This window comes from Portunus trituberculatus, chromosome 38, assembly GCF_017591435.1.
Source record: "Portunus trituberculatus isolate SZX2019 chromosome 38, ASM1759143v1, whole genome shotgun sequence".
In the NCBI taxonomy this organism is placed as follows: domain Eukaryota; kingdom Metazoa; phylum Arthropoda; class Malacostraca; order Decapoda; family Portunidae; genus Portunus; species Portunus trituberculatus.
In genome coordinates this window covers 24,579,823-24,607,365 of record NC_059292.1, presented here as the reverse complement: position 1 = coordinate 24,607,365, position 27,543 = coordinate 24,579,823, and the positions used below count along the sequence as shown (strand labels likewise).

At 38.1% G+C, this 27,543-nt stretch overlaps 1 protein-coding gene across 3 annotated transcripts in view; it reads left to right on the top strand.

Annotated features, from left to right (window-relative positions):
* LOC123515125 (inhibitor of nuclear factor kappa-B kinase subunit beta-like) overlaps window positions 1-27,543 on the top strand; it is a 71,862-nt gene that overhangs the window by 15,154 nt on the left and 29,165 nt on the right. For all 3 annotated transcript variants that reach the window (XM_045273569.1, XM_045273570.1, XM_045273571.1), the window contains exons 6-10: window positions 4,653-4,769; window positions 5,082-5,211; window positions 6,701-6,892; window positions 7,261-7,475; window positions 17,674-17,828. In XM_045273569.1, coding sequence (XP_045129504.1) covers window positions 4,653-4,769; window positions 5,082-5,211; window positions 6,701-6,892; window positions 7,261-7,475; window positions 17,674-17,828 — 809 coding nt within the window. The remainder of the gene's footprint in view (window positions 1-4,652; window positions 4,770-5,081; window positions 5,212-6,700; window positions 6,893-7,260; window positions 7,476-17,673; window positions 17,829-27,543) is intronic.

The following is a 27,543-nucleotide window of genomic DNA, read 5'->3' as shown; positions in this document are numbered from 1 at the left end:
GGTATCAGAAGGGGATAATGGTGGCGGAGATGTAGAGGCCAGATCTTTGTTTACAACCATGTGTGCGGCCATTCGATTACCAGATATTTTCACTACTAATAAGCCTTTGGTGTTTATGTAAGTTTATAAATGAAAAACTACAGACAGAACGCATGAGAATGTTATTCTGAAGACCGCAGCAGCATAGCTGGGGGAGGAAGGGGGTGGAAAGGCTAAGGAGCTTTTCTTTACAACCATGTGTGTGGACGTTCGACTATCTGGTATTTTTTTTAGTATTAAATCAAACTTTTGCATTTGAGTGTTGAAAAGTTTGGCTATTAAGACGTTCGAGTATTGAGTCTCCACTTTATTTGATGGGAGAGGAATGAATAATGAAGACTAAAGAGAGGAAAAATATCTGAGAGTGGTTATACAAGAAAATTTAAACCCCAAAAAACACGTAAATAAGATATTTGGATAAACGTATAAAATGTTGACTAATATTGACTAACATTTCAGTACTTCAACAAAGATATGATGAAAAAAATTATTACGAGCATGATACGTCCAAAGTTGGAATAGGCAGCAATGGTGTGGTCACCGAGGTTGAAAAAGGATATAAGATTAGAACGGATCTAGAAGATAGCTACAAAGCTGGTGGCGGAACTAAAGGACCTAACATATGAAGAAAGGCTAAAAGAAATGGGAATGCCAACCTTACAAGATAGAAGAGAAAGAAGAGACCTAATAACATTGTATAAAATAGTTAATGGCATTGAAAAGATAGACAAGAAGACCTGGTGCTGGTTATAGAAGAAGGTCGAAGGATAAGAGGACATACAAAGAAGATTAGGAAGAGGCAGTGTATGAAGGATTTTGGAAAATACAGTTTTCCACATAGAATGGTAGAAAAGTGGAATGCATTGAGTGATGAAGTTGTTACAGCATATAATGTGCATTGCTTTAAAGAAAAATTAGATATGTTGAGATATGGAGATAGGACACTATGAGCCCTGTTTAAACCCTGTACAACACAACTAGGTAAATACACACACACACACACACACACACACACACACACACACACACACACACACACACACACACACACACACACACACACACACACACACACACACACACACACACGATAGAGACGATTCATACAAAGGAGACCGATTAAATTACAGAAAGGCTGATATTGAGAATCTCAAGAACTATTTTAAAAATGTAGACTGGGAGGAGATGGAAAACTCAGAGACAATGCAAGAGAAATATAACTTATTTTTGGAAATATACAAAACAGGAGTCAGGGAATATGTCCCAAAATATAGACCTAAAGAAGAAGGAAAGAAAGATTGGTTTAATGCAAGGTGTGCTAGGGCAAAGGAGAAAAGAGATGGAGTATGGAAAAGGTGGAGGAGAAATAGAAATCCAGCAAATAAGGAAAACTTCAAGGCAACGAGAAATGAATATGTTAAGGTGAGGAAGGAAGAGGAAAAGAACTTCGAAAAGGACATTGTCGAAAAATGTAAGGAGCAAGCAAAATTTTTCTATAGATTCATAAATGGAAAAATTAGGCAAAAAGAAAAAATAGAAAGATTAAAAGGAGAGAATGGGATGGTGAAAGACCCAAAAAGTATGGCACAACTATTAAATAAAAAATTCCAGGAGGTCTTTACTAAGGAATCCAAATATGAAAGGCCACAGGGTAATAGAGAGACAATCTATATGAAAGAGATTAAAGTAACCAAGCTTGAAATATAAGAGTTAATGAAGGAACTGGATGAAGAGAAGGCAATGGGACCAGATGAAGTCTCAGGCAGAATACAGGCAAACCCCGTTTAACGAAGGTTCACACAACGAAATTTTGCTACAACGAAGGTTTCGTTTTACTACCATCTGCTCATGTAAGGAACACCAAACTCGCTTTAACGAAGTTTTATCCAGGTAATTTTTTCCAAATTTGAAAGCCCCACCGTATTATGCAAGCTGACAGGCTTTTGAATACACCAGGAGCTGCTGGTACTAAGGCCTGCCTCAGGAGAAATCCTGAGACACATGTAGAATAAAGATCAAGATCAAGCCTCTCGTGGACAACACAGGCGCTACCGATACAAAGGCCTGACTCAGAAGAAATTCTGCATCACTTGTAGCATCAAGATCAAGATCAAGATCATAACCACTACTCACTCCCCAGTCAAAACATAACAGCTTCACCAGCAGCTCATCTTCCCTAGTTCAACTTACCACCAAAACGCCCTGTAATGTGGCCTAACGTTCCTAAGAAGACCAGGAAGTGTCTTACTCTCGAAGTGAAGCTGGGTATTATTCACAGACAAGAGAGAGGCCAGAAAACTAATAACATTGCTTGCCACCATCTTGACTCCATCAGCAAGTCAGCAGACTCTATTAAGAAGGCTGGTGAGACCGCATCTTCCTTGAAAGCTAAAAGAACCACCTGAACTCGTGACGCTACAATAGATAAAATGGAAAGCCTTGTGGAAATATGGTACATAAGTTTTGTATGCGGTACCATGATGCGCACTTTGTTTACATTCCACAGGTTGCTGGTTAGTGTTTTTCCCGTTTCACTCTCCCTCCCTTCATAAAGTTAAGATCATCAACATTATAAAGTTGCGTACATACATACATTAGTGTACATTATAATGACTTAAATTAAGCTACCTAAATGTTTAACTTCATAATTTTTACTTTCATTAAACCTTTTACTGTACTATGATGCACTCTTGCTTTGCTTACTCTCAATGGAAGTTCAAATCAGGGGTTAAACTTGTTATAATCGGTTCGCTTAACGAAGTTTTGCTTAACGAAGTGTTTTTTAGGAACGTAACCCCTTCGTTAAGCGGGGGTTGCCTTTACTGAAAGAATGTAGGGAAGAACTAGCAAGTCCTATATACATCATCATAAAATGCTCAATAGAAAATGGAACAGTACCAGTAAAATGGAAAAGAGCTGAGGTGGTTCCCATATATAAGAGCGGAAGGAAGGAAGAACCTTTAAATTACAGACCGATATCACTAACTAGTGTAATATGCAAGATGTGTGAAAGAATAATAAAGAAACAATGGATCAAATTCCTTGAAGACAACAAATTAATATCAAATAGCCAATTTGGTTTTAGAAAAAGACGGTTTTGTGTAACTAATTTATTGAGTTTCTATTCTAGAATAGTTGATAGAGTACAAGAGAGAGAGGGATGGGTTGACTGTATTTATTTGGATTTAAAAAAGGCGTTTGACAAAGTGCCACATGCAAGATTACTATGGAAGTTAGAGGAGAAGGGTGGCTTAAAAGGAAGCACATTGAGATGGATAGAAAATTATTTGAGGGGGGAGAGAAATAAGGACGGTAGTTAAAGATATGAAGTCCAAATGGAGAGCAGTAGAAAGCGGAGTGCCACAGGGGTCAGTATTGGCACCAATACTTTTCCTCATTTATATTAACGACATGCCAGAAGGAGTGAACAGCTACATAAATCTGTTTGCAGATGATACGAAACTGTGCAGAGTTATAAAGCTAAAAGAGGATTGTGAAATACTGCAAGAAGACCTAAATAAGATCTGGGAATGGAGTAAAAGTGGAAATGGAATTCAATGTGAACAAAAGCCATGTCATGGAAATGGGAAAGAGTGAAAGATGACCTGTGGGAATCTATAAGATGGGAGATGGAGTAGAACTGGAGAAAGTTAAAAAGGAAAAGGACTTAGGAGTGACGATGGAAGAAAACAATCAACCAGTAAGCCATATTGATAGAATTTTTAGAGAAACATATAATTTGCTAAGGAATATTGGAGTAGCATTTCACTACATGGACAAAGAAATGATGAAGAAATTGATAAGTACTATAATAAGACCCAGATTGGAATATGCAGGAGTAGTGTGGACCCCTCATAAAAGAAACACATAAGGAAATTGGAGAGGCTACAAAAATAGCTACAAGAATGGTTCCAGAATTTGAAGGATGACATATGAGGAGAGACTAAAGGCTATGGATCTACCAACCCTGGAACAAAGAAGGAGAGAGGAGACCTGATACAAGTTTATAAATTGATCAACGGAATGGACCAAGTGGATAATGAGAAACTGATCCTGAGAGAAGAATATGACATTCGAAGCACAAGATCGCATAGTAAAAAGCTGAGAAAAGGAAGATGTCTGAGAGATATTAAAAAATATAGTTTCCTGCAGAGATGTACTGAGACGTGGAACAGTTTAAATGAAGAAGTAGTGTCTGTAACGAGTGTGCATACTTTTAAAGTAAGATTGGATAAGTGTAGATATGGAGACGGGGCCACACGAGTATAAAGCCCAGGCCCTGTAAAACTACAACTAGGTAAATACAACTAGGTAAATACACACACATACACAACATTCTAAAGTTTCATAATGCTTTCATACATGATCCATAGGTAATGTTAAATTAATAACATTGAACAGTATGTGAGGGAAGTTCAAAATACTCCTTGTATATTCTAACTATACTAATTCCTTGATTATTCCATATATATGTGTATTACTGTATCTTTTATTCTGAGTGGTTTCTGTTTCTACTATATTGTAATTTTCAAATCTTTCTTTGTGGGAAATATTGTCTTTGGTAGTCATTGCATATGTAAGATGCTAAATTTAAACTTGCCTTACAATTTCAGGATGAAGAGAGTACGGACGAAGCAGTCAAACCACATTTGTGTATATGAAGGTCGAAATGGGGATGTGCAGTTTTCTGCTCATATGTTTCCAGAATCCCATATTTCATCACCATTCAGGTGATTATCAATTTTCAGTCATGTCGTCTGCATCTCATGTTGTGGTCTTTTATAGTGGAGTATCATCCATTGTGGTAGGTTTTAGTAGAGATTTAAGTAATGTGTTAAGCAGACAAGTGTGTAACATGATTGTGAAATTCATTGACTAATGTGCCCCGATAAGCATAGCTTCTTCCTTGCATGATGCAATTAGGTAATAACACACACACACAAACAAGTGCTATACTGCAACCAGTTATGTATTATTCTATGTATATATAAAGGTATTTTTATTAGTTCCTACAGTGTTTAAATGAAGAAACATTTCTCCAGGTTACGACTAGAGGAGTGGCTGAGGGTGATGCTGGAGTGGGAACCAGGTGTGAGGGGTCAAGTCCAGGGAGAAGATGGCAGCAAAAAGGTGTTGGCCTTTACCATGATCAATGATGTTCTCAATAAAAAGGTGAATATGAGATGAATACAAGTGGAGCTGTATTGTTTGTCAAGTTCCCGATTGCAGTGTTATTATTTTCCTTTATTTGTGGAAATGTGATATAATCTGTGCCACAAATAGGGTTGATGTTTGGAAAACAAATAAGATTCAAGGATTGTCATTATATCATTCAAGGACATATGATCACTTGCATGCTGATTTTTTTTCTTTACATAGTTATATAATTAATTTCTTATGCAAGCTTTTTATTGCAAAGTTGCACATTTTACAGAATAAAGAATCTTCCATACTAAGGTGAGAAATGGTTGTAGCAGTCCTTTTTAAAGGTTTCCTTTAAATACAACAATGAAGTTTTTTTCTATTTTGAATAAAAATCATGTAATGATATATACACTAAAGTAAGGGATGGAAAGTTAAAAGGTTGATAGGTGGCGTTAAATGTTGGTGATGGAAGTAGATACAGTTAACTCTTGATTAATGTGAGGGTTGCATTCCAGGATATGTCATGTTATTCAAAATCGTGTAATTCAAACATAATTTTCCTTCAGAAAACAGTGGTAATAGGTGGGGTTATGTTCCTGGCCACTGGGAAAGTGTGCCTATTTTGGAGATTTTCTTACTCAAACCAGAAAAGATAATACATAGCTGGATCATGTAAACAATGAAAACATGTTCTCATTATATTAACTCTAATGGTATGCAACATGCTTTCCCTCAGTCCCATCGCATGGACAATCACTGAGGTCTTCTCCCCTAGCACAGCGATCTAACACTTCCAGCTTCTTTACAAAAGAAGAAACGGCAGCCGATTGGCATCGGCCGCTTCTTCTTCTTCTTCTTTTTCTTCTTCTTCTTCTTCTTCTTCTTCTTCTTCTTCTTCTTCTTCTTCTTCTTCTTCTTCTTCTTCTTCTTCTTGTGACCCCTTTTAGCTTGTGTGTTGCTTTTACCTCAATATTTGTGTTTCTGTCCCTCTATTGCCTGCTTTAATGGATATCATATCTTTATATTCATATATTATAATGCTATGAAGATCACCTTTACTCCATGGCACTGAGTGATAGTTCAGAGACCAGAAGCACAGTGGGTGCACATAACATCGAGTTGAGTTAACTCGCATTAAATAGAATAAATCACATTGTTTAATTCTATCTCCTTCAATATAAGTTGCGTTAAATTGAAATTGTGTTATTCAAACTCAAGTTAATCAATAGTTGACTGCATTTTTACTTAAATATTGGATGTATATCAAAATGTGTTACAGATTGATAATGCTTGATTTTTAATTATTATTGTCACACCATACCTGTATTCAACATATCATCATGGACAATATGTCTACAAAGACAGATGTTTTTTTATGGCCAGTCCCTTACATAGGTCATTTTGGAAAAAAATAGGTGATAAACTATAATGTCCTTTATTGCTAGTAAAAGAAAAAATAGTTCCAATTTACTCTCAGAACTAGTTACATTTCTTTTTGGCATTTAACTTTTTTCAGATGATCAAAGTATTTGTTGTTGATTTATGCTGTCTACTGGAGTATGAAGTAACAGAAAGCAGCTCTTTGTCTGAAGTGCAGAAGTGGGTGGCTCAGGACAGTGGTGTGGCCATAGAAGATCAGCGACCACTGTTACCAAGAGGTCAACCTCCTGACCCAACTCGGCCAGCCATTCAGTGCTGGGCTCCACCAGTAAGACTTGTTGTTGTTGTTCATATTCAATATAGATTCATGTGCCTCTTTTCTTTGCTTTGTACAGTGCTTTCTTATTTCTGGATTAAGTAGCCTTACATTTTGTAGTACCACAAGTCTCTTTTCCACTTACGGTTGTATCTAAGTCATCATTCTTCCACCATGATGCTGTTTTCCTAACCACAAAATTTGACTGTTACCCTAGCAGTTCTTTCATTAGAAATGCTATTGTTCTTTACATACTTTACTATGAAATTTAGAATGATAGTAATGGAGATGACACCATAATGTTGTTTTCCTTATGAAGCCATATCATTCAGTATTAGTATTTAACAGAGTTTTATATTTAAAGCATATGTGCTCATTAGGATGAAGATGAATGGCTGTTGTACATCTTTGCGGAGGGAATGACTCGACCACAAGTGCCTCCTCACTTCCCTCCACTAGTAGAAGCCATGTTACGGGAGCCAAGAACCACGGTTGATTATCAGACCCAGCGAAGGATGTGGTCACATGCCATGTTCTTCCTTCAGAGAGAGGCACGGCTTCTGGCCCTCTTGATGCAAGCACAGAAGGTGTCAATGTCAGTAAATAATTCCACATCATTTTATATTCTACTAATTCATGAAAGAAACAATTATACTGCTTATTTTAATGGTTATAAATGAAGATACCTTACATATGTTATTGTTTGTCTCTTGGTAATCATCATGTTATGAAAAACATATAACATTTTCCGGATCATAAGACAGCTCCATGTATAAGACAACCCTCAATTTTTTAGGGAAAAGTTTGTTTTGAGCTATTACTGGTGTATAAGATGATCCCTTAACCCCTTGAGTACGGTGACACGTTTCCATATTCATTCTGTTACTATTTGGTGATTTTCTACAGCTTCAGAAAGAAGACTGTGGCTATTAATCTTCTGACCTCTATAGACCCTTCCTAATGTTAATAAAATCGCCTAATCACACCCAAAACTCGAGGTAAAAAGGTGACTTAGTACTGAAAGGATTAATTGTGGAGGGAGCCGCTGCTCACATGGTTGGCGGAAGGGCTCTGGGGAGCCGTTATATGGCCACTCCTTCACTACCACTGTTACCAGTTTCGAAATACAGCCACCCTAAAATGGCCATTCTAGGTGTGGGGTGTGGGCTTCACCAGATTCTCTCCACTATTGCCATTTCTCCATAGATCATGAGCTTGCCTTCACTCTCCAACCCCCTCTTCACCTCATCTATTCTCTGTCTGTCTTTCTTTCTCTCCCTCAGTTTTTTTTATAAATTGGTGTACAGGCAACCCCCGATTAACGAACGTTCACACAATGAAATTTCGCTACAACGAACGTTTCCTTTTACTACCATTTGCTTGTATAACGAACACCAAACTCATTTTAATGAAATTTTATCCAGATAATTTTTTCCAAGTTTGAAAGCCCTGCCATATCACACAAGCTGACAGGCTTCTGAATACACCAGTGCCTCTCGTGGACAAAATGCGCACCACTTTCTCCCCTATCCTTCCTCTCACTTATTTCAAAACAATAGTAGCGTCAGCAGCAGCTCGTCTTCCCTCGCTCAACATGCCACCAAAACGCCCTGCAACCAGCCCTGCAATGTTGCCTAGCGTTGCTAAGAAGACCAAGAAGTCTCTTACTCACAAAGTGAAACTGGATATTATTTACAGATACGAGAGAGGTGAGAAAACTAATAACATTGCTCGCCACCATGGATTGACTCCATCTGCTGTCTCTACTATTTTCAAGTCAGCAGACTCTATTAAGAAGGCTGCAATGGATAAAATGGAAAGTCTTGTGGAAATATGATACATAAGTTTTGTATGTGGTACAATGATGCACCTTTTGTTTACATTCGACAGGTTGCTGGCTAGCATCTTTCCCACTCCATTCTTCCTCCCTTCATAAATTTAAGATCATCAACATTATAAAGTTACTTACATACATACATACATTAGTGTACAGGCAACCCCCGCTTAATGAACGGGTTACATTCCTAGAAAACCGTTTGTTGTGTGAATTTTCGTTAAGTGAACCAATTATAACAAGTTTGACCCCTGACTTCAACTTCCATTGAGAGTAAACAAAGCGAGAGTGCATCATAGTACAGTAAAAGGTTTAAGGGGGAAATTCGTTAATTTGGTCAAAAAAATTGAAAAATTGGAAACTTGGTAGTTGGGTTCGTCTCTGGAGAGGGAAGCTATGGCCGAAGTTGCCAGGCGCATAACGCACTGCTTACCTGGTAATGGCGGGTTTAAAGGGCCGGCCCTTTAAATACCCAAGCGCACACGCCCTTTTTCTTCTAGTCTTTGTTTTGCTTGTATTTATTTCCTTTTTTGAGCTGTTTTATTTTTTTTTTTTTTTTTGCGTGATGTACTTGTACGACAGTTTAGGATCAGGCAGTGCGGGTGAGGAAGATGCTAAATCCTCAGTACCGATTGATACAGCCTTAGGAAGTGTGCGTGCCTGCAGCCTACCTGTTGATCGTACTTTACACGTGTTGAGTCCCCAAATTGTGACAATGCCACGTGTAAGTGGTAAAAGAAAGACTCAGGTTGAAACAGCCCGCCAGAAAGCCTTGAAAAGGTGGAAAAGAGAAGAAAGTGAGGAGCCTGAGACACGTGGTGGTAGTACTGGCGAGGCTTCCACCTCCGCCGCCACCACCCCTGCCACTCCCGACCCTCACGTGTCTGCTGCAAGCTACAGGCATAGTCTCCTGCCACCAGAGGAGAGTGAAGTTCACCAAACTAGTGAGGATAGTGCCTTGTTAGTGATATCATTACAAAGACTGCAAACAATTTTCAATTTGGTGAAATGTGAATGTGGCAACGGAATCACCGCAAAAGTGACAAGTTATTTGTTTGATTGTACTATAAATCTTCGGTGTGACAAATGTGACAGTGTTGTTCACCATTCAGAACCTATCAGTGATATGTTATATATTCTAATATGATAATAACGGGACCAGGAGCCTGTAAGGCTGACAGGCAAGTGAGAGCTCACCATTCAGAGAGGCTATATAGACGACATTCCCATGATGTAACATGGCCTGAAACTATCTAAACAGCCACTACCAGCCTCCAAACAGTTGTCAAGGGATTATGTAAGTACATATCTGAGTTTGGTACATATTGGAGTGAGTTATGTGGGGTTTTGAAGATGTTCACAGAAAAATGCGTTTTCTCGACTTTCAGTTTTTCAGCATATATTGTTGAATAACTTTTTCAGTAATTGGTCAATTTCAAAACTTTTGCAGCAAAATGATCAACAACCTCATCTTAACAAATGCCAGCATGATAATGCATGAACTCACTCAAATAAATTTACAACAGGCTTATAAACTCAAATTTTTTATGAAAAAAAGGTAACAATTTGGCGTGTAATGAAATTTTTATAACATAGGTTATGTGTATGCCGATGCTGACATTTATTTGTTGTTATGTATATTATATGTGGTTAAGAGGAAATTGCCACACTGTTATTAGTTTTGATTTTATAATGGTATTTTGAATTATTTTTTTATCGCCGAAAAAATATTTATTGAAAAAAAACTATGCCACATTTCTGTACCAAATTAACACTGAAGATGTACACCATAAACGTACACCTTGTGTATAAATATTATTGAATTCAGTGAAAAAATAGGAATGGGAGAGCCAAAAAACCGATATTGATATCGAGTCATCGAATTTCCACCTTAATGAAAGTAAAAAATATGAAGTTAAATATTTCAGCAGTTTAATTATTTTAAGACTAAATCATTATAATGTACACTAATGTATGTAAGTAACTTTATAGTGTTGATGATCTTAAATTTATGAAGGGAGGGAAAGTGGAGCAGGAAATACACTAGCTGGCAACCTGTGGAATGTAAACAAGGGATGCATCATTGTACCACATACAAAACTTATGTACCACATTTCCACAAGACTTTCCATTTTATCCAATGCAGAGTCACGAGTTCAGGTGGTTCTTTTAGCTTGCAAGGAAGATACGGTTTCACCAGCCTTATTAACCCGTCTGCTGCGGCACTATTTTTCAAAACATGTACTGCCAGTGCGGTGGGTTTGAGCAATTTTTTTTTATTGCAGAAATGGAATCCTTGTGGTCCAAAATCAAAACCAAAACCGCTGTGGTGAGTGGTAAATACCAGCTGATGATGTTGCTGTATTGGTTATCATTTATGTTTTACTTTGTCTTTTGTATGTATATAATGTTTTTGTACCTCAAATTGTCAAGGCATGTTCGTAATGATTATATGCGAATGCAAAAGTAATAAAAGACAATAAGATAAATGACCACATGACAGTAATACTCTCTCTCTCTCTCTCTCTCTCTCTCTCTCTCTCTCTCTCTCTCTCTCTCAGAATAGTATGAGCGATAGCGTATATAGTGAGGTAGATAAGTGATGTGTTGTCACAGATGAGTGACATGAGTGCTGTGAAACAGATGAGTGAAATGAGTCTTGTGTGTTGTGAAACAAAGGAGTATTGTGTTGTGAATTACTGTAAATGACTGACATGAGATAAGCCTTGTCCAAGGTCATGGACATAAACAAAGCATGGGCAGTCTTCAGGGATGACTCTGTCAAAATTTGAGAGCTCGGTAACGAATTGGGAATATTCTACGAACGTTTTTATTTGCCGACGCATAACGTGCGTTGTCTGCAGTCTTCGGAATTTTTTTATCGACGACACCGTGTCGTTGTCTGCAGCGGACGGGTTAATAGAGTCTGCTGACTTGAAAATAGTAGAGACAATAGATGGAGTCAAGCCATGATGGCGAGCAATGCTATTGGTTTTCTTGCTTCTCTTGTGTCTGTGAATAATATCCAGCTTCACTTCGAGAGTAAGAGACTTCCTGGTCTTCTTAGCAATGCTAGGCGACATTGCAGGACTAGTTGCAGGGCATTTTGGTGGCATGTTGAGTGTGAGATGACGAGCTGCTGCTGGATGCTTTTATTGTTTTGAACTAAAAGCGGGGAAGGGTAGGGGAGTGAGTGGTGCGCATTTTGTCCATGAAAGGCGCTGGTGTATTCAAAAGCCTGTCGGTTTGCGTGATACGGCTGGGCTTTCAAACTTGGAAAAAATTACCTTGATAAAATTTCCTTAAAGCGAGTTTGGTGTTCTTTATACGAGCAGATGGTAGTAAAAGGAAATGTTCGTTGTATTGAAATTTCGTTGTGTGAACGTTCGTTAAGCGGGGGTTGCCTGTACATTATATTGACTTATTCTTAAACTGCTTAAATGTTTAACTTCACAATTTTTGCTTTCATTAAACCTTTTACTGTATTATGATGCGTTCTCGCTTTGTTTATTCGCAGTGGAAGTTCAAGTCAGGGGTCAAACTTGTTATAATTGGTTTGCTTAATGAAAATTTGTGCAACGAGCGTTTTTTTAGGAACGTAACCCCTTCGTTAAGCGGGGTTTGCCTGTACAGTGCTTACTCCAATTTTGCGAGAAATTGGGCGACATTGTGAGTCGCAAATTTGGAAATCGCAAAATTGGAAAAATTGAATGTGGTGGACCCCCGTCCATGGTCGCCTAATTTTTCAATATTTTCCTAATATTTTGCCCATATTTATATCACATATATATTGAGCCAGGTATCTTTCCATATGAATGATCACAGTGTTTGTACAATGGCTACGAGAATCAAAAATCTGTCCACCATAGGTTTTTACAGCTTTTTCAATTTTCTCACTGTTTTTAAACACCATTCTCACAGTTGATTCTCCCACACCAAACTCTCTGGAAATATCACAGTTCCTTTTTCCATCTCTTTTCATCTTAATTATCTTCATCTTCTGCTCCAAAGTTAGCCTAATGTTTTTCTTGGTTGGTGGCGCCATGTTGCACAAAGTTGAGCACAAGGATTCCTCCAAATTTGCAAAGAGAACTCTGTGGAGGACGGAGGTGTACGTAAACAAATGGAACGTGGGAGGGAGCGGGACAGTGTTGCCAGATGAGCTTTGTTGAATTACCGCCAGATTTTTATGAAAACTAGCCAAAAACCACCAAACTATGATAAATATAATATAAATATGATAATAACATAGTATAATATGATAAGTATGAATAAATTGATAAAATATTACCTATATAATACAGTAATATATAATTTGCGGGAACGCTCTCTCTTCCGCCGCCACCACTCGCAATACCGGGAGAAAGGAGCAAGTTGGGGAAATTTAAAATATGGCAATTTTTGGTCCTTGGTCGCAAAATTGGCATATCACAAAATTTGAACTTGCAAAATTAGAGTAAGCACTGTACTTATTTTATGAGATTATTTCCGAATTCATTTTAACTTTTGTCTCACATCACCATTGAAGCAAAAAAATCAAGATGTGTTTTATGTATAAAAGTCATCCCTATCCTAAACGTGGCAAATGAGTGAGGGAGTGCGATCTTGCCAATACTTGACCTGACTTGCCATTCTATACAGAAAACATGTCCTGATTTTTGCCTCACAATGATATGGAACAAAAGTATGTAAAGACCGGCTCCCACCTTTTCACGTTGATTTGATTTTATGGTGTGATGACTGTGATGAATAAGATTGGCTAGCTGAACATAAACAGAATTTCATCGACATCATGGTTTTTGTTAACCTAATCGGCAACTGATGATTATTATGGAGTGGCTGGGTGCATCAACACAGGATGCCGTCAGTAAACATTAAGCAGCTATTGAGAGAAAAGCCATCTCTGTCATGTAGCCAATAGAATATGTATACACAGGTAACTCGATTTATGCGATTGATGTGTTCCAAGAGGCATCGTGTATATCAAAATTCGCGTAAAACAAACATGTAATTCTCGTAAGAAACAATAGATAATAGGGGGGAAGCGGGATGTGGTCCAAAAAAATTCTTACAAAATACTCTATTTATTTGACTAAATTAGCATGTTTTTATTATTTACCATTCTAAATACTAGAAGTGTATTTAAAGTAAAGGGAAAAGCAAGAAATAATAAGAGAAAGCAAAAAATGATAAGAGAAAACAACAAAACAAAGAATACGTAAACACAACACTCACTGCATCACTGCCTTCACCACTCACACCACAGTCACTCACCATCTTCCTCTGAGCTTTTCCACTTTATCAAAAATCCACTATCAAAAATAACCCCACATGCAGAAGAAGATGAAGGACGTTTTTGGGCCATCTTGGTGAATTATAGGCTGATTCAAGAGATTCCGTCTGTACTCAGTGCTGGTATACTGCAAGTGAGGCACGAGAAGAGCGGAGCTCCCACCTATCGGCCAGCTGCGGAACTCTCTGGTGCACAATTTGAAATTGTTTCTGGCGCTTAGTTTGAAAATGTGGTTGGGCCAAATCGTGTATAAGCAAATCGATCACTCAAATTAAATTAATTATAATATTTTTTCAGTCGTGTTATAACAGAAAACGCGTAAATCAAACACTTGTACATCAAACACGTGTAAATCAAGAGTTACCTGTATGTATATATATATATATATATATATATATATATATATATATATATATATATATATATATATATATATATAACCAAGGTTGATAGCAGAAAATGTAGAAAGTAAAATGCAGGAAAATCACCGTGGAAATCTTCATTCCTCCTGCTTTATTGTAGCAGGAGGAATGAAGATTTTCACGGTGATTTTCCTGCATTTTACTTTATATATATATATATATATATATATATATATATATATATATATATATATATATATATATATATATATGTGTGTGTGTGTGTGTGTGTGTGTGTATACAGGTAACTCTTGATTTACGCGTGTTAAATTTACATGTTTTTGTTAATATGCGACCCAAAAAAATTTATTATAATTAATTAAATTTACGCGATCGGTTTGCTTATACGCGATTTGGTCCAGCTGTATTTTTTAACTGAGCGCCAGACGCAATTTCAAACTGCCTGCCAGAGAGTTCTGCAGCTGGCCGATAGGTGGGAGCTCCACTGCCATGAACGCACTCTTCTGCTACGCAGTGATGCAAAAAGAATTTTTCAAGAAAAAGCGCCAGACCATCATGCTGCAGTTTTTCAAGAAAACAACAGTGGAAGATGTAGTACCAAAAGAGAATGTGGACGATCCCGTGAAAGCAGAGGAAGCGCAGGTGGATGATGACGTCCTTGACTAGGAGGTGGACAGCAATGACTTGTGCTTGTGAGGGGTGAATTAAGACATTGATATCTTGCGTTAATTTTTTTTTAGTATTTACTTTTATACTGGGGTTATTTTTGATAAGTGGATTTTTTATAAAGTTAAAAAGCTCAGAGGGAGATGGTGACTGACTGTGGTGTGAGTGGTGAAGGCAGTCACGCAGTGAGTGTTGTGTTCACGTATTCTTTGTTTTTTTGTTTTCTCATTATTTTTTGCGTTTTGTATATATATGTATATATATATATATATATATATATATATATATATATATATATATATATATATATATATATATATATATATACTCGACCCTCGAAACAACGGATCTCCCATCATCGGATTTCGGAAACTACGGAGAAATTCTGGAGTCCGGTTTAATCTACGGATGAGTATTAAAATGCGCGCGATTGTCCGTTCCTGGCAAATTATTGTCTGGTAGGTGGCGGGTCGGTCGTGTCATCTGCTGTTGGCCGCCATGTTTAATCTTCAGTCCGTGCGTTTTCAACCTACAGCGAACATTGTCCAGTGCTTACCATGGCTTTTTTATGCATTTGTACCCTTCTCATGAATGCTTAACCTATCCAAAATGCCTCCTAAACCTAGTAAACCAGTGAAGCGCAATTGAAAGGCTCTTCCAGTGGCTGCTAAGCTTGAAGTAATACGAAAATTAGAAAATTTTACGTATTTTACGTACATTTTATAGATTTTTTACGTACTTTTGCAAGGAACAGACTTTTGCAATCTATGGACAGGGTCTTGCACGCATTTGTTCGTTGTTTTGAGGGTCAAGTACATATATATATATATATATATATATATATATATATATATATATATATATATATATATATATATATATATATATATATATATATATATATATATATATATATATATATATATATATATATATATATATATATATATATATATATATATATATATATATATATATATATATATATATATATATATATATATATATATATATATATATATATATATATACAGTAAGCCCCCGAATTTAGCGAAATCCAGCTTAGCGAAACCCTTATTTAGCGGCTGTCTGGAAAAAGGCCAAACCCTCAAGTTTAGCGATTTTCTCTAATATTTAGCGAATGTACCACGCTACACTGTCCCACCTCCTGCTCACTCTGAGCCAATCGCGTGTCTGTTTGGCTGTGATGTCAGCCCCACAGTGCCTCCGGCATTCCCGCTCGACACTTGAGCTATCGTGTGTGTTAAATCTAGCGTGTGAACTCATTTTTTGTGCTCCCATCCTCGCTGTTTAGCGAGTTTCACTATCACCATGGCCTCCACTAGTGGTTTGGGGGGTGCTGATTCTCGTGAAGGTGGCAATGTTGCAGCTGGAAATAGGGACTCGAAATGGGGACTTTGGGTGGACGAAAGACTGATTGGTATTTTTCCCTATTTAAAGTAGTATTCAAATTTGGCGAAATTCCAATTTAGCGATGGTTTCGGCAGACTAATAGGATCGCTAAATGTGGGGCTTACTGTATATATATATATATATATATATATATATATATATATATATATATATATATATATATATATATATATATATACACACACACACACACACACACACACACATATATATATATATATATATATATATATATATATATATATATATATATATATATATATATATATATATATATATGGGTAACTCAATTTACGCAATAGATGCGTTCCAAGAGGCATCGCGAATTTCAAAATTCGCGTGAAACTTGTAATTCTCATAAGAAACAATAGATAATAAGGGGGATGTGGGATGTGGTCCAAAAAAGTTCGTACAAAATGCTCTATTTATTTGGCTAAATTAACATATTTTTATTATTTACCATTCTAAATACTAGAAGTGTATTTAAAGTAAAAGGGAAAAGCAGGAAATAATAAGAGAAAGCAAAAATTAATAAGAGAAAACAATAAAACAAAGAATACATCAGCACAACACTCACTTTGTCACTGCCTTCACCACTCACACCACAGTCAGTCACCATCTTCCTCTGAGCTTTTCCACTTTATCAAAAATCCACTTATCAAAAATAACCCCACATAAGAGTAAATACTAGTAAAAAAATAAACGCAGGATACCAATGTCTTCACCCCTCACAAGCACTCGCTGTCGCTGTCCACTCCTGGCGTGCAGTTTGAAATTACGTCTGGCGCTCAGTTTGAAAATGCGGTTAGGCCAAATCGTGTATAAGCAAACCAATCCCGCAAATTATATTTATTATAATATTTTTTCGGTCGTGTGGTAACAAAACCGCATAAATTAAACACGCGTAAATCAAGAGTTACCTGTATGTATGTATATATATATATATATATATATATAAATATATGTGTGTGTGTGTACGTATACAGTGGAGACTTAATACTCAAATGTCTTAATAGTCAGACTTTTCAATACTCGAACACAAATGTTCGATTTAATACTAAAAAAAATATTGTGGTTGTAAACAAAGGCTTCTTGGCCACATAATATTATTTGAAATTTCTATGTTTTCAATATTTGCTGTTATGATAATTGTCATGGCAATATTTTATATATTTTTATACAGGCTCCATTTGATGTCAGGCCATGCACAGCTCACAAAGACTGGCCAGAGAATGCTCAGTGATATAGCAAAGTTACAAGCTCGCCATCATCTCTTCATGGAGGCTCTCAACACTGACCTGGATTACTATGATGAACAAGCATCTTCTGGAAGGCTTAGTAAGTAGTATTCAGTATTGTCTGAATGTTCATATCTTGTGGTTGTTTCATAAGTAATTGTTTTAGTTTGTTGTCAATGTATTATAGATTTCATCATAAGAAACCACTATTTGAAGTAAGGTGGGTAGGTAAATGAGAGAAAACTGATTGTGCACTTAGAGGACACAATTTTATGGCTATCAAAATTCATTAACAGCAGCTAAGCATGACAGTAGTACTCCCCCATTCTCTCTCTCTCTCTCTCTCTCTCAGTAATATGGAACAACTGTACTCAGCAGAGCATGAAATGGTCATTTTGGTATGTGTGAGGGCATGTCAGCACTGACTGCAGAGTATCATTCATGTTGAGATAGCGGCAAGATCACGCTTCTCCACTTATATGCTATGTTTAGAATAGGGGGAAAACTTTTATATAGAAAACATGTCTTGATTTTTACCTATGTGGTCATATGGAACAAAAGTTAGAATGACTATATTTAAGTAATTTTGGAAATACAGGCAACCCCTTGCCTAATGAAGGTTCACACAATGAAATTTCGCTACAACGAAGGTTTCCTTTTACTACCATCTGCTCGTTTAACGAACACCAATTCGCTTTAACAAAATTTTTTCCAAGTTTGAAAGCCCCGTCGTATCATGCAAGCTGACAGGCTTTGAATACACCAGCGCCTCTCGTGGACAAAACACGCACCACTCACTCCCCTAGTTTAAAACAATAACAGCGTCATCAGCAGCTCGTCTTCCCTCACTCAACTTACCATCAAAACGCCCTGCAATGTTGCCTAGCGTTACTAAGAAGACCAGGAAGTCTCTTACTCTCGAAGTGAAGCTGGATATTATTCACAGACACGAGAGAGGTGAGAAAACTAATAGCATTGCTTCTCACCATGGCTTGACTCCATCTACTGTCTATCATTTTCAAGTCAGCAGACTCTATTAACTCTTATGTTCCGGTTATTAAACTATTTTCCAATATCCCATGACAGGTAAAAATGGTAAACCTAGAAATTGTCAGAAGACTGTTTGAATACTAATAATTATTTTCTCTTTGTTATTCTAAATACAATGATGTACTTTCTAGCTCGATGTGACCTCTAAAAGTTTAGTTATTGCCTTATCAAGGATTCCTCCTCCGCCCGCTGTGTGATCCGTCAAGCAGAAACAGCTTGAGCGATGACACCGCGCAAACACACACACACACACTCTCTCTTTTTCTCTCTCTCTCATCTTGGAAGAGAAATTGTACACTTCCAATGAGAGAGAGAGAGAGAGAGAGAGAGAGAGAGAGAGAGAGAGAGAGAGAGAGAGTGAGTATTCTTTCACCCCTTTTCATATCAAGTTTCAAGCAAATAACATGTAGGTATCATCTCTCTCTCTCTCTCTCTCTCTCTCTCTCTCTCTCTCACACACACACACACACACACACACACACACACACACACACACACACACACACACACACACACACACACACACACACACACACACACACACACACACACACACACACTAGTGTGGACTCATTTTTTTTTTTTTCTTCTCCATGAAATCAATTATTAAGGAATAATGAGTGAAAAAGATATTCCATCCAAATGCAGACATGAAAATAGAGAAGGGGCTGATGATGACTATGTTGGTGAGGGAGAACGCGTATTTGAAGGGTTCGATACGACAACGACTTCACTACTCAAGAGAGTGTTCAATATTGAATGTAAACTAGATAAACTGATAAAGGAGTGAGAGACTTCCTGGTCTTCTTAGCAATGCTAGGCGACATTGCAGGGCGTTTTGGTGGTATGTAGAGTGAGGGAGGAAAGGATGCAGGCACCATTCACATGTAAACATTAAATATAAATTAAACTGCACTCTCTTTAGACAGAAAAAAGGTCAGTAAATGGTGTGAAAATGATGAAAAACCAATCACTGCATGAGATCCACAGGAAACATAGATACTAATTCAGCTGAGGCTGGACTGATGCACTGAGCCGCTGACTTTAGCAGCAACATCCACAAATGTGACTCGTACCTCAAAATTTTGCTCGTATCTCAAAATTTTAAAAATGACTAAATAGTAGCTCATATCTCAAAAAATATGTATCCCAGACAGCTCATATCTCAAGGCACCACTGTGTGTGTGTGTGTATATATATATATATATATATATATATATATATATATATATATATATATATATATATATATACAGGGGATCCTCGTGATTAGACCGCTCGCAGTTCGAATTATTGCCAATTCGAACTCAGTTAATTAATACCCAATCCTCAAGGTTTGACTGACTGACTCGCCAATTAGACATCAATATGTGGCACGCCACCCACCCAGTCAAAATCCACTGCCACCCCAAATTCGCCGCAAACCCGCCAGGCAGAAGTGTAAACTGATGCTACCCTGTGTTGTCGCTTTTGTGGCGTCACACTAGCACTTTTCCATCAACTTTTATGTCAACTTTCTAAAGACTGTCAACTTTTGTCAACATTGGTCGTCACACACAAGCTCGCTTTTGCTTTTGTCCCGTTTGTCAACTAAATAAACATGCCCAGACAAATGTAAACAAACAACTGTCAATTAATACCCAATCCTCAAGGTTCGACCGACTGACTCGCCAATTCGACATTCATATCTCGCGTGCCACCCACCTGGTCAAATCTGCTGCCACCACAAATTCGTCCTCAGCCTGCCAGGCGAAAGTGTAAATCGACGCTACCCTGTGCTGCACAGATTGGGCGAAAAGTAGCGGATTGGGCTACTTTTGAAGGGTATGCGCAACTTAAATTCATAATCCGCTACCTGCAATTTTTGGGGCTATTTAATTCATGATATGTTTGGGCTGCTTGATGACATTATTGGGCTACATTTGCAATTTTTCTAAATGTTAACAATAATAATAATGATATTAACAACATTAATAAGATTAAGAATAATAATAATAGTAGTAATATTAACTGTGACATTGAGAATGGTGTAGTTATGGTGCTTTTTCCTTTTTTGTGGTGAGTAGGCAACTGATGACATCATGCTTCTCTCGCCTCACTGTACATCAAGAAAATTACTTACTAGATAATGCAAATATTTAAAAAAAAAGTGATGCAGAGGAAGTGAAAGGAAAAATCTTTAAGGCAATAAGAATAATTAGGTCTTGTTAAGAAGAAAAATATTTTGGTTAGATTTAGGTAAGAATGGAAATAATTTATAAAAAAAAAAAAAAGCCAGAGAAAACTTATGGAAAAAAAATGGTACATCATAAAAGAGGACTCTACTTCCATCCCCTAACCCCATGGAAAGAAATGTTAGTGGATAGTGGTAAGTACAAAATATAGTAGCTTAAGTAGTATGTAGTAGTTTTTTGTATTGGGCTACATTGTGCTGAAATTTGCTACTTTTCAAGCATGCTTCTGCTACTTTTCATTAGGAAAATCTGGCAACACTGCCTGTGTGTCGCTTCCTCTGCGTCTCTTGCCCCAGGCGTTGTCCATGTTGGCCACGCTCCGCCGTTCCACCTCCTGCCTCCACACCGCTTAGACCATTCCGTGCAAATCCACCTCCAGCCCCAGCCCTAAGAAGCACAATTTCCTTCCTTTCAAAGATAAGCTTGAGCTTATAAGAAAGTGTGAGGTAGGTATAGCTCACAGTGTGGTTGCAACACAAATGGGTGTCCCTAGATCAACAGTATCATCAATTTGGAAGAATAGGGACAAGTACCGCGAGACTGCTGCAAGTGTTTTTATTTCCAAAAATGTACTGTATAGCACCCTAATGTGTTTAATAAAAAAAAAAAGTTAGATATGAATAAAGCCTTTAATAATACTGAATTAGTCTTAGTGTTTTTTAGAAGTTATAGTGATGTTTTGTGTGGTCTAGGCTGGAGGTTGGTCCTTATCCCCCCTAATTCTGAAGTATCTTATGATAAAAATTGCTTCATGATTCGAATAAAAGCTGATTTGACCAATGAAAAACCGCCCTAACCCCGTCGAATTGCGAGGATCCCATGTATATACAAATATATTTACATCTATGTATCAAGATTCTATTGATTTGAGATTATAGTATCATTCCAATTAACATTATTATAAAAGTGTTAATTTGAAAGCATAGATCTTAATTTGACAAAAAATTCACGCTAGAGGAAAACATGTTTCTTCTGACTCAAGACGACGAAATGCCACCTCCAGCCCCATCCCTACGAAGCACAATTTCCTGCCTTTCAAAGATAAGCTTGAGCTTATAAGAAAGTGTTAGGCAGGTATAGCTCACAGTGTCATTGCAGTGCAAATGGGTGTCCCTAGATCATCAGTATCAACAATTTGGAAGAACAGGGACAAGTACCGCGAGACTGCTGCAAGTGTTTTTATTTCCAAAAATGTACCGTATAGCACTCTAATGTGTTTAATAAAAAAAAAAGTTAGATATAAATGAAGCCTTTAATAGTACTGATTTGGTCTAAGTTAGTGTTTTTTAGAGGTTATAATGATGTGTTGAGGGAGCCTAGGCTGGAGGTTGGTCCTTATCCCTCCCCTATACTTCTTAAGTATCTTATGGGAAAAATTGCTTCACGATTTGAATAAACGCTGATTCGACCGATGAAAAACCGTCCTAACCCCATCGAATTGCGAGGATGCCCTGTATATATATATATATATATATATATATATATATATATATATATATATATATATATATATATATATATATATACTGTATAAATATTCATACAGTGGTACCTCGACATACGATTTTAATTCGTTCCATGACGATCATTGTATATGAAAAAAATCATATATCAAGTAAATTTTTCTAATAGAAATTAATGGAAATAGAATTTATTCGTTCTTGTGATATGAATTTACCCCCTCAAAAAAAAAAAAAAAAAAAAAAAAAATTGACATTATTTAAATACCAACCAAATATAGATTTAATATAAAATAAATACAATGTTTATTGTATGCATGATATAGATTAACTATATTGCCCAAAATAGCAACTTAACCCGCAAAACTCGGGACACATCGATAGATGTTCATCACGCAAGACTCGGGGCACGTTGATAGACGTTTAGGCTTTTTATGGCTATATTTTGACTATTTTCTTCCCGTTTTCTTTGCTTGTGAGCTGGCAACACTCATCAGGAGTAAACATATGCTCTACGCCACTGTGTCACCAACGATGAATGGTAGGAGCGACAGTGATTTCACTGTGTCTGATTCCGCCACCTCTCCCGCGCGCCTTACTTCTATACCTCTGGTCTCTCGCCATGTTACGGGGAGACAACTTTTGAATGAGAGTGGTATCAGAACAAGCGAAAGAGAGAGAGAGAGAGAGAGAGAGAGAGAGAGAGAGGAGGATACAGTAAGTCCTCGTTATACGGTAGTTCTTTATCCAGTAAGTTCACAGTTACAGTATTTGGAAATTACTACCCTCGATTCGATATACGGTAAGAAAAATTCATGGATACAGTATCCGCTTATGTCATCCGAGAGGGCCTAGAGCGGAGGAGCAGGGGTGATGACGTCATCCACACCACACCTCCCCGCCACTCACTGTACTGACTTGACTTGACCTCCTTTGGAGCCTGTTATCTCTTCCCCTCCCTCCCCCCTTTTTTTTTCAACTGCATTACTTATTACTTATATGCATTACTAATTAGATGAATAATTGGAATATTGAAGGCTCTATTGTAAGCACAAATATATTCATAATAATTATGGCAAACATTTAAAGACTACTACCAGTGGCAAACCATGCAGCAACTGATAAAGGGCACAGAAGGGCCTGGCAAGCCCACTATCAGAGAATGGTGGAAGTCGTATAACATCAAGCACGCCTTAGATAACATCGTCATCTTGGGACGAAGTGAAGATGTCTACCATGAACTTGGTATGGAAGAAAGTATGGCCAGAATGCGCGCATGACTTTCCAGGCGTCGCCCAAGACGACATCGGTGCGATCAGAAATGACATCGTAAATCTGTGCCATAGGGCAACACTCATCAGGAGTAAACATATGCTCTACGCCACTGTGTCACCAATGATGAATGGTAGGAGTGACAGTGATTTCACTGTGTCTGATTCTGCCACCTCTCCCGCGCGCCTTACTTCTATACCTCTGGTCTCTCGCCATGTTACGGGGAGACAACTTTTGAATGAGAGTGGTATCAGAACAAGCGACAGGAGAGAGAGAGAGAGAGAGAGAGAGAGAGAGAGAGAGAGAGAGAGAGAGAGAGAGAGAGAGGATACAGTAAGTCCTTGTTATACGGTAGTTCTTTATCCAGTAAGTTCACAGTTACAGTATTTGGAAATTACTACCCTCAATTCTATATACGGTAAGAAAAATTCATGGATATGGTATCCGCTTATGTCATCCGAGAGGGCCTAGAGCGGAGGAGCAGGGGTGATGACGTCATCCACGCCACACCTCCCCGCCACTCACAGTACTGACTTAACTTGACCTCCTTTGGAGCCTGTTATCTCTTTCTCTCCCTCCCCCCTTTTTTTAACTGCATTACTTATTACTTATATGTGTTACTAATTAGATGAATAAATGGAATATTGAAGGCTCTTTTGTAAGCACAAATATATATAATTTTTTTTTTTTTTTTTTATATATGTAGGGAAGAGGGCCAGCCAAGGGCAAAAAAAAGAAAGTTAGAAAAAGGCCCACTTGAGCACTGGCTCTCCAAAGACTTCAAAAAGTGCCAAAACCGTCAGCCAGAATTAGGGGAGCAAATGCCTCGATACCTCCCTCTTAAAAGAAGACAAGTTGTAGGAATTCGGAAATACAGATGCAGGGAGGGAGTTCCAGAGTTAACCAGTGAAAGGGATGAATGATTGAGCGTACTGGTTAACTCTTGCATTAGAGAGTTGGACAGAATAGGGATGAGAGGAAGAAGAAAGCCTTGTGCAGCGTGGCGCAGGAGGAGGGGAGGCATGCAGTTTAGCAAGACCAGTAGAACAGTTACCATGAAAATAACGATAAAATATAGAAAGGGATGCAACGTTTCAGTGGTGAGAAAGAGACTGAAGACAGTTAGTTAGAGGAGGGGAGTTGATGAGACGAAAAGCTTTCGATTCCACCCTATCAAGCAAAGCTGTGTGACTGGAACCCCCCCAAACATGCGAAGAGTACTCCATATAGGGACGGATAAGGCCCTTATACAGAGTAAGCAGTTGGAGGGGCGAGAAAAACTGGCGGAGATGCCTCAGAACGCCTAACTTCATAGAAGCTGTTTTAGCAAGAGATGAGATCTGAAGTTTCCAGTTAAGATTATGAGCAAAGGACAGACCGAGGATATTCATTGTGGAAGAGGGAGACAGTTGAGTGTCATTGAAGAAGAGGGGATAGTTGTCTGGAAGGTTGTGTCGAGTTGATAGATGGAGGAATTGAGTTTTTGAGGCATTGAAAACTACTAGATTTTCTCTGCCCCAATTGAAAATCTTAGAAAGATCGGAAGTCAGGCGTTCCGTGGTGTCCCCGCGTGATCTGTTAATTTCCTGAAGGGTTGGACGTCTCTGAAAGAACGTGGAAAGATGTAGGGTGGTATCATCAGCGTAGGAGTGGATAGGGCAAGAGGTTTGGTTAAGAAGGTCATTAATGAATAATAGAAAGAGAGTGGGTGACAGGACAGAACCCTGAGGAACACCACTATTAATAGGTTTAGGAGAAGAACAGTAGCCGTCTACCACAGCAGCAATAGAGCGGTCGGAAAGGAAACATGAGATAAAGTTGCAGAGAGAAGGATAGAAGCCGTAGGAGGGCAGTTTTGAAACCAAAGCTTTATGCCAGACAAGCTTTTGATATGTCTAACGCAACAGCAAAAGTTTCACCGAAATCTCTAAAAGAGGATGACCAAGACTCAGTAAGGAATTATGGCAAACATTTAAAGCCTACTACCAGCGGTGAACCATGCAGCAACTGATAAAGGGTACAGATGGGCCTGGCAAGCCCACTATCAGAGAATGGTGGAAGTCGTACAACATCAAGCACCCCTTAGATAACATCAGGTCATCTTGGGACGAAGTGAAGACGTCTACCATGAACTTGGTGTGGAAGAAAGTATGGCCAGAATGCGTGCATGACTTCCCAGGCGTCGCTCAAGACGACATCGGTGCGATCAGAAACGACATCGTAAATCTCTGCCATAGGGCTGGCTTTGATGAATTTGATGATGATGTTCAAGATCTTTTGGAAAGCCATGCTCAATCTCTCTCAAATGATGAATTAATAGAGCTAGACAAGGCATTACAGGGGGTGCAAAAAGAAGAAAAAGCCCTGGAAGCCCTGAAGGAACGTGACCCAAATTCTTCCAGGAGTACCAAAGTGGCTCATGACGTTGAGAAAAGTGTCAAGATTTATCAAGAAATCTATGATGAAAAAACAAGAAAATCCAAACAGTCCTCCATCTACGACGACTTCTTATCCCCGTCTGCCCACTCAGCGGAAGATGAGTAGGGGCTGAAATCCCTACTGTCCCTTAGCGTCGGGAGGGATATCGTCTGATAGAATACATGGTGAGTGAAAGGTAAATAAAAACATTTTGTTTATTTCTTTTGCACAGTACTTTATATATATTTTTTTAATGACTATTTTCATGTATTTTCATTTCTGTATGTGTGACTTTTGACGTGCTGGAACACATTCCCTACTATTACTTGTTATAATGGGTTCGGTATACGGCAATTTCGATTTAGGGTAAGGTTTTCAGGAACACATATGTACCGTATAACGAGGACTTACTGTACAAGAAGTCCGTTTTCTCTTGCTCTAGCCAAGGCCGCTGAACCCGATCAGACACAAGGCCATGTAAACCGATGATACTACCTTATTCAACCTGTGATATTTTGGTAATCATGACATCTAGAGACTTCTGGTTTTTTGCATTGCGAAGAGGAATACAGTAATACTCCACTTAACGAACGTTCGTCTAACAAATTTTCGGTTTAACGTACTATATAAAGTTAGACCAAAAAGTCCTCATAACGTACAACCACATCCGTTTTAGCGAATTTTCTGGGTTTGAATTTGCCAGGTGAGGGACCGAACCTCCTGCCGCGAAATGGCTTCCATGAATGCTTGGAGGGACAGTGACAAGGTTGCTATCAGGTTGCTCTGAGATTGCTGGGAACACCACCTCTGGAGGTGGTGTTACTGTCTTATATATGCATTTATGTTCACAAAACAACATTTTTATTAGCTTTTTACAAACCTTGCCTCCAAGAAAGGATTGTTTTGTAATGCATAAAGTGAAATCTTACATGGAATACCAAAAAATAAAGCAGAGATGAGATTGGCCTCAGATGAAGCGGAGACTCACGGCGACTCGGCCGCTTCTTCTTCTTCTTGTGACCCTTTTAGCTTGCTGTTGCTTTCACCACGATATTGAATTTATGTTTCCACTCCTCTATTGCCTGCCATAATGGATATCATATCATAGTATTCATATACACTCATGCCATGAGGATGATCTCGGCTCTGTGTCACCGAGTGATAGTGGATTACTAATGAAATACGTACCGCGGTATTTGATTAGTAATTCACTATCACTGAGTGACAGAGTCGAGGTTATCCTCATGGCATGAGCGTATATGAATACTATGATATGATATCCATTATAGCAGGCAATAGAGGAGTGAAAACAAATTTAATATCGTGGTGAAAGACAACATGCAGGCTAAAAGGGTCATAGGAAGAAGAAGAAGCGGCCGAG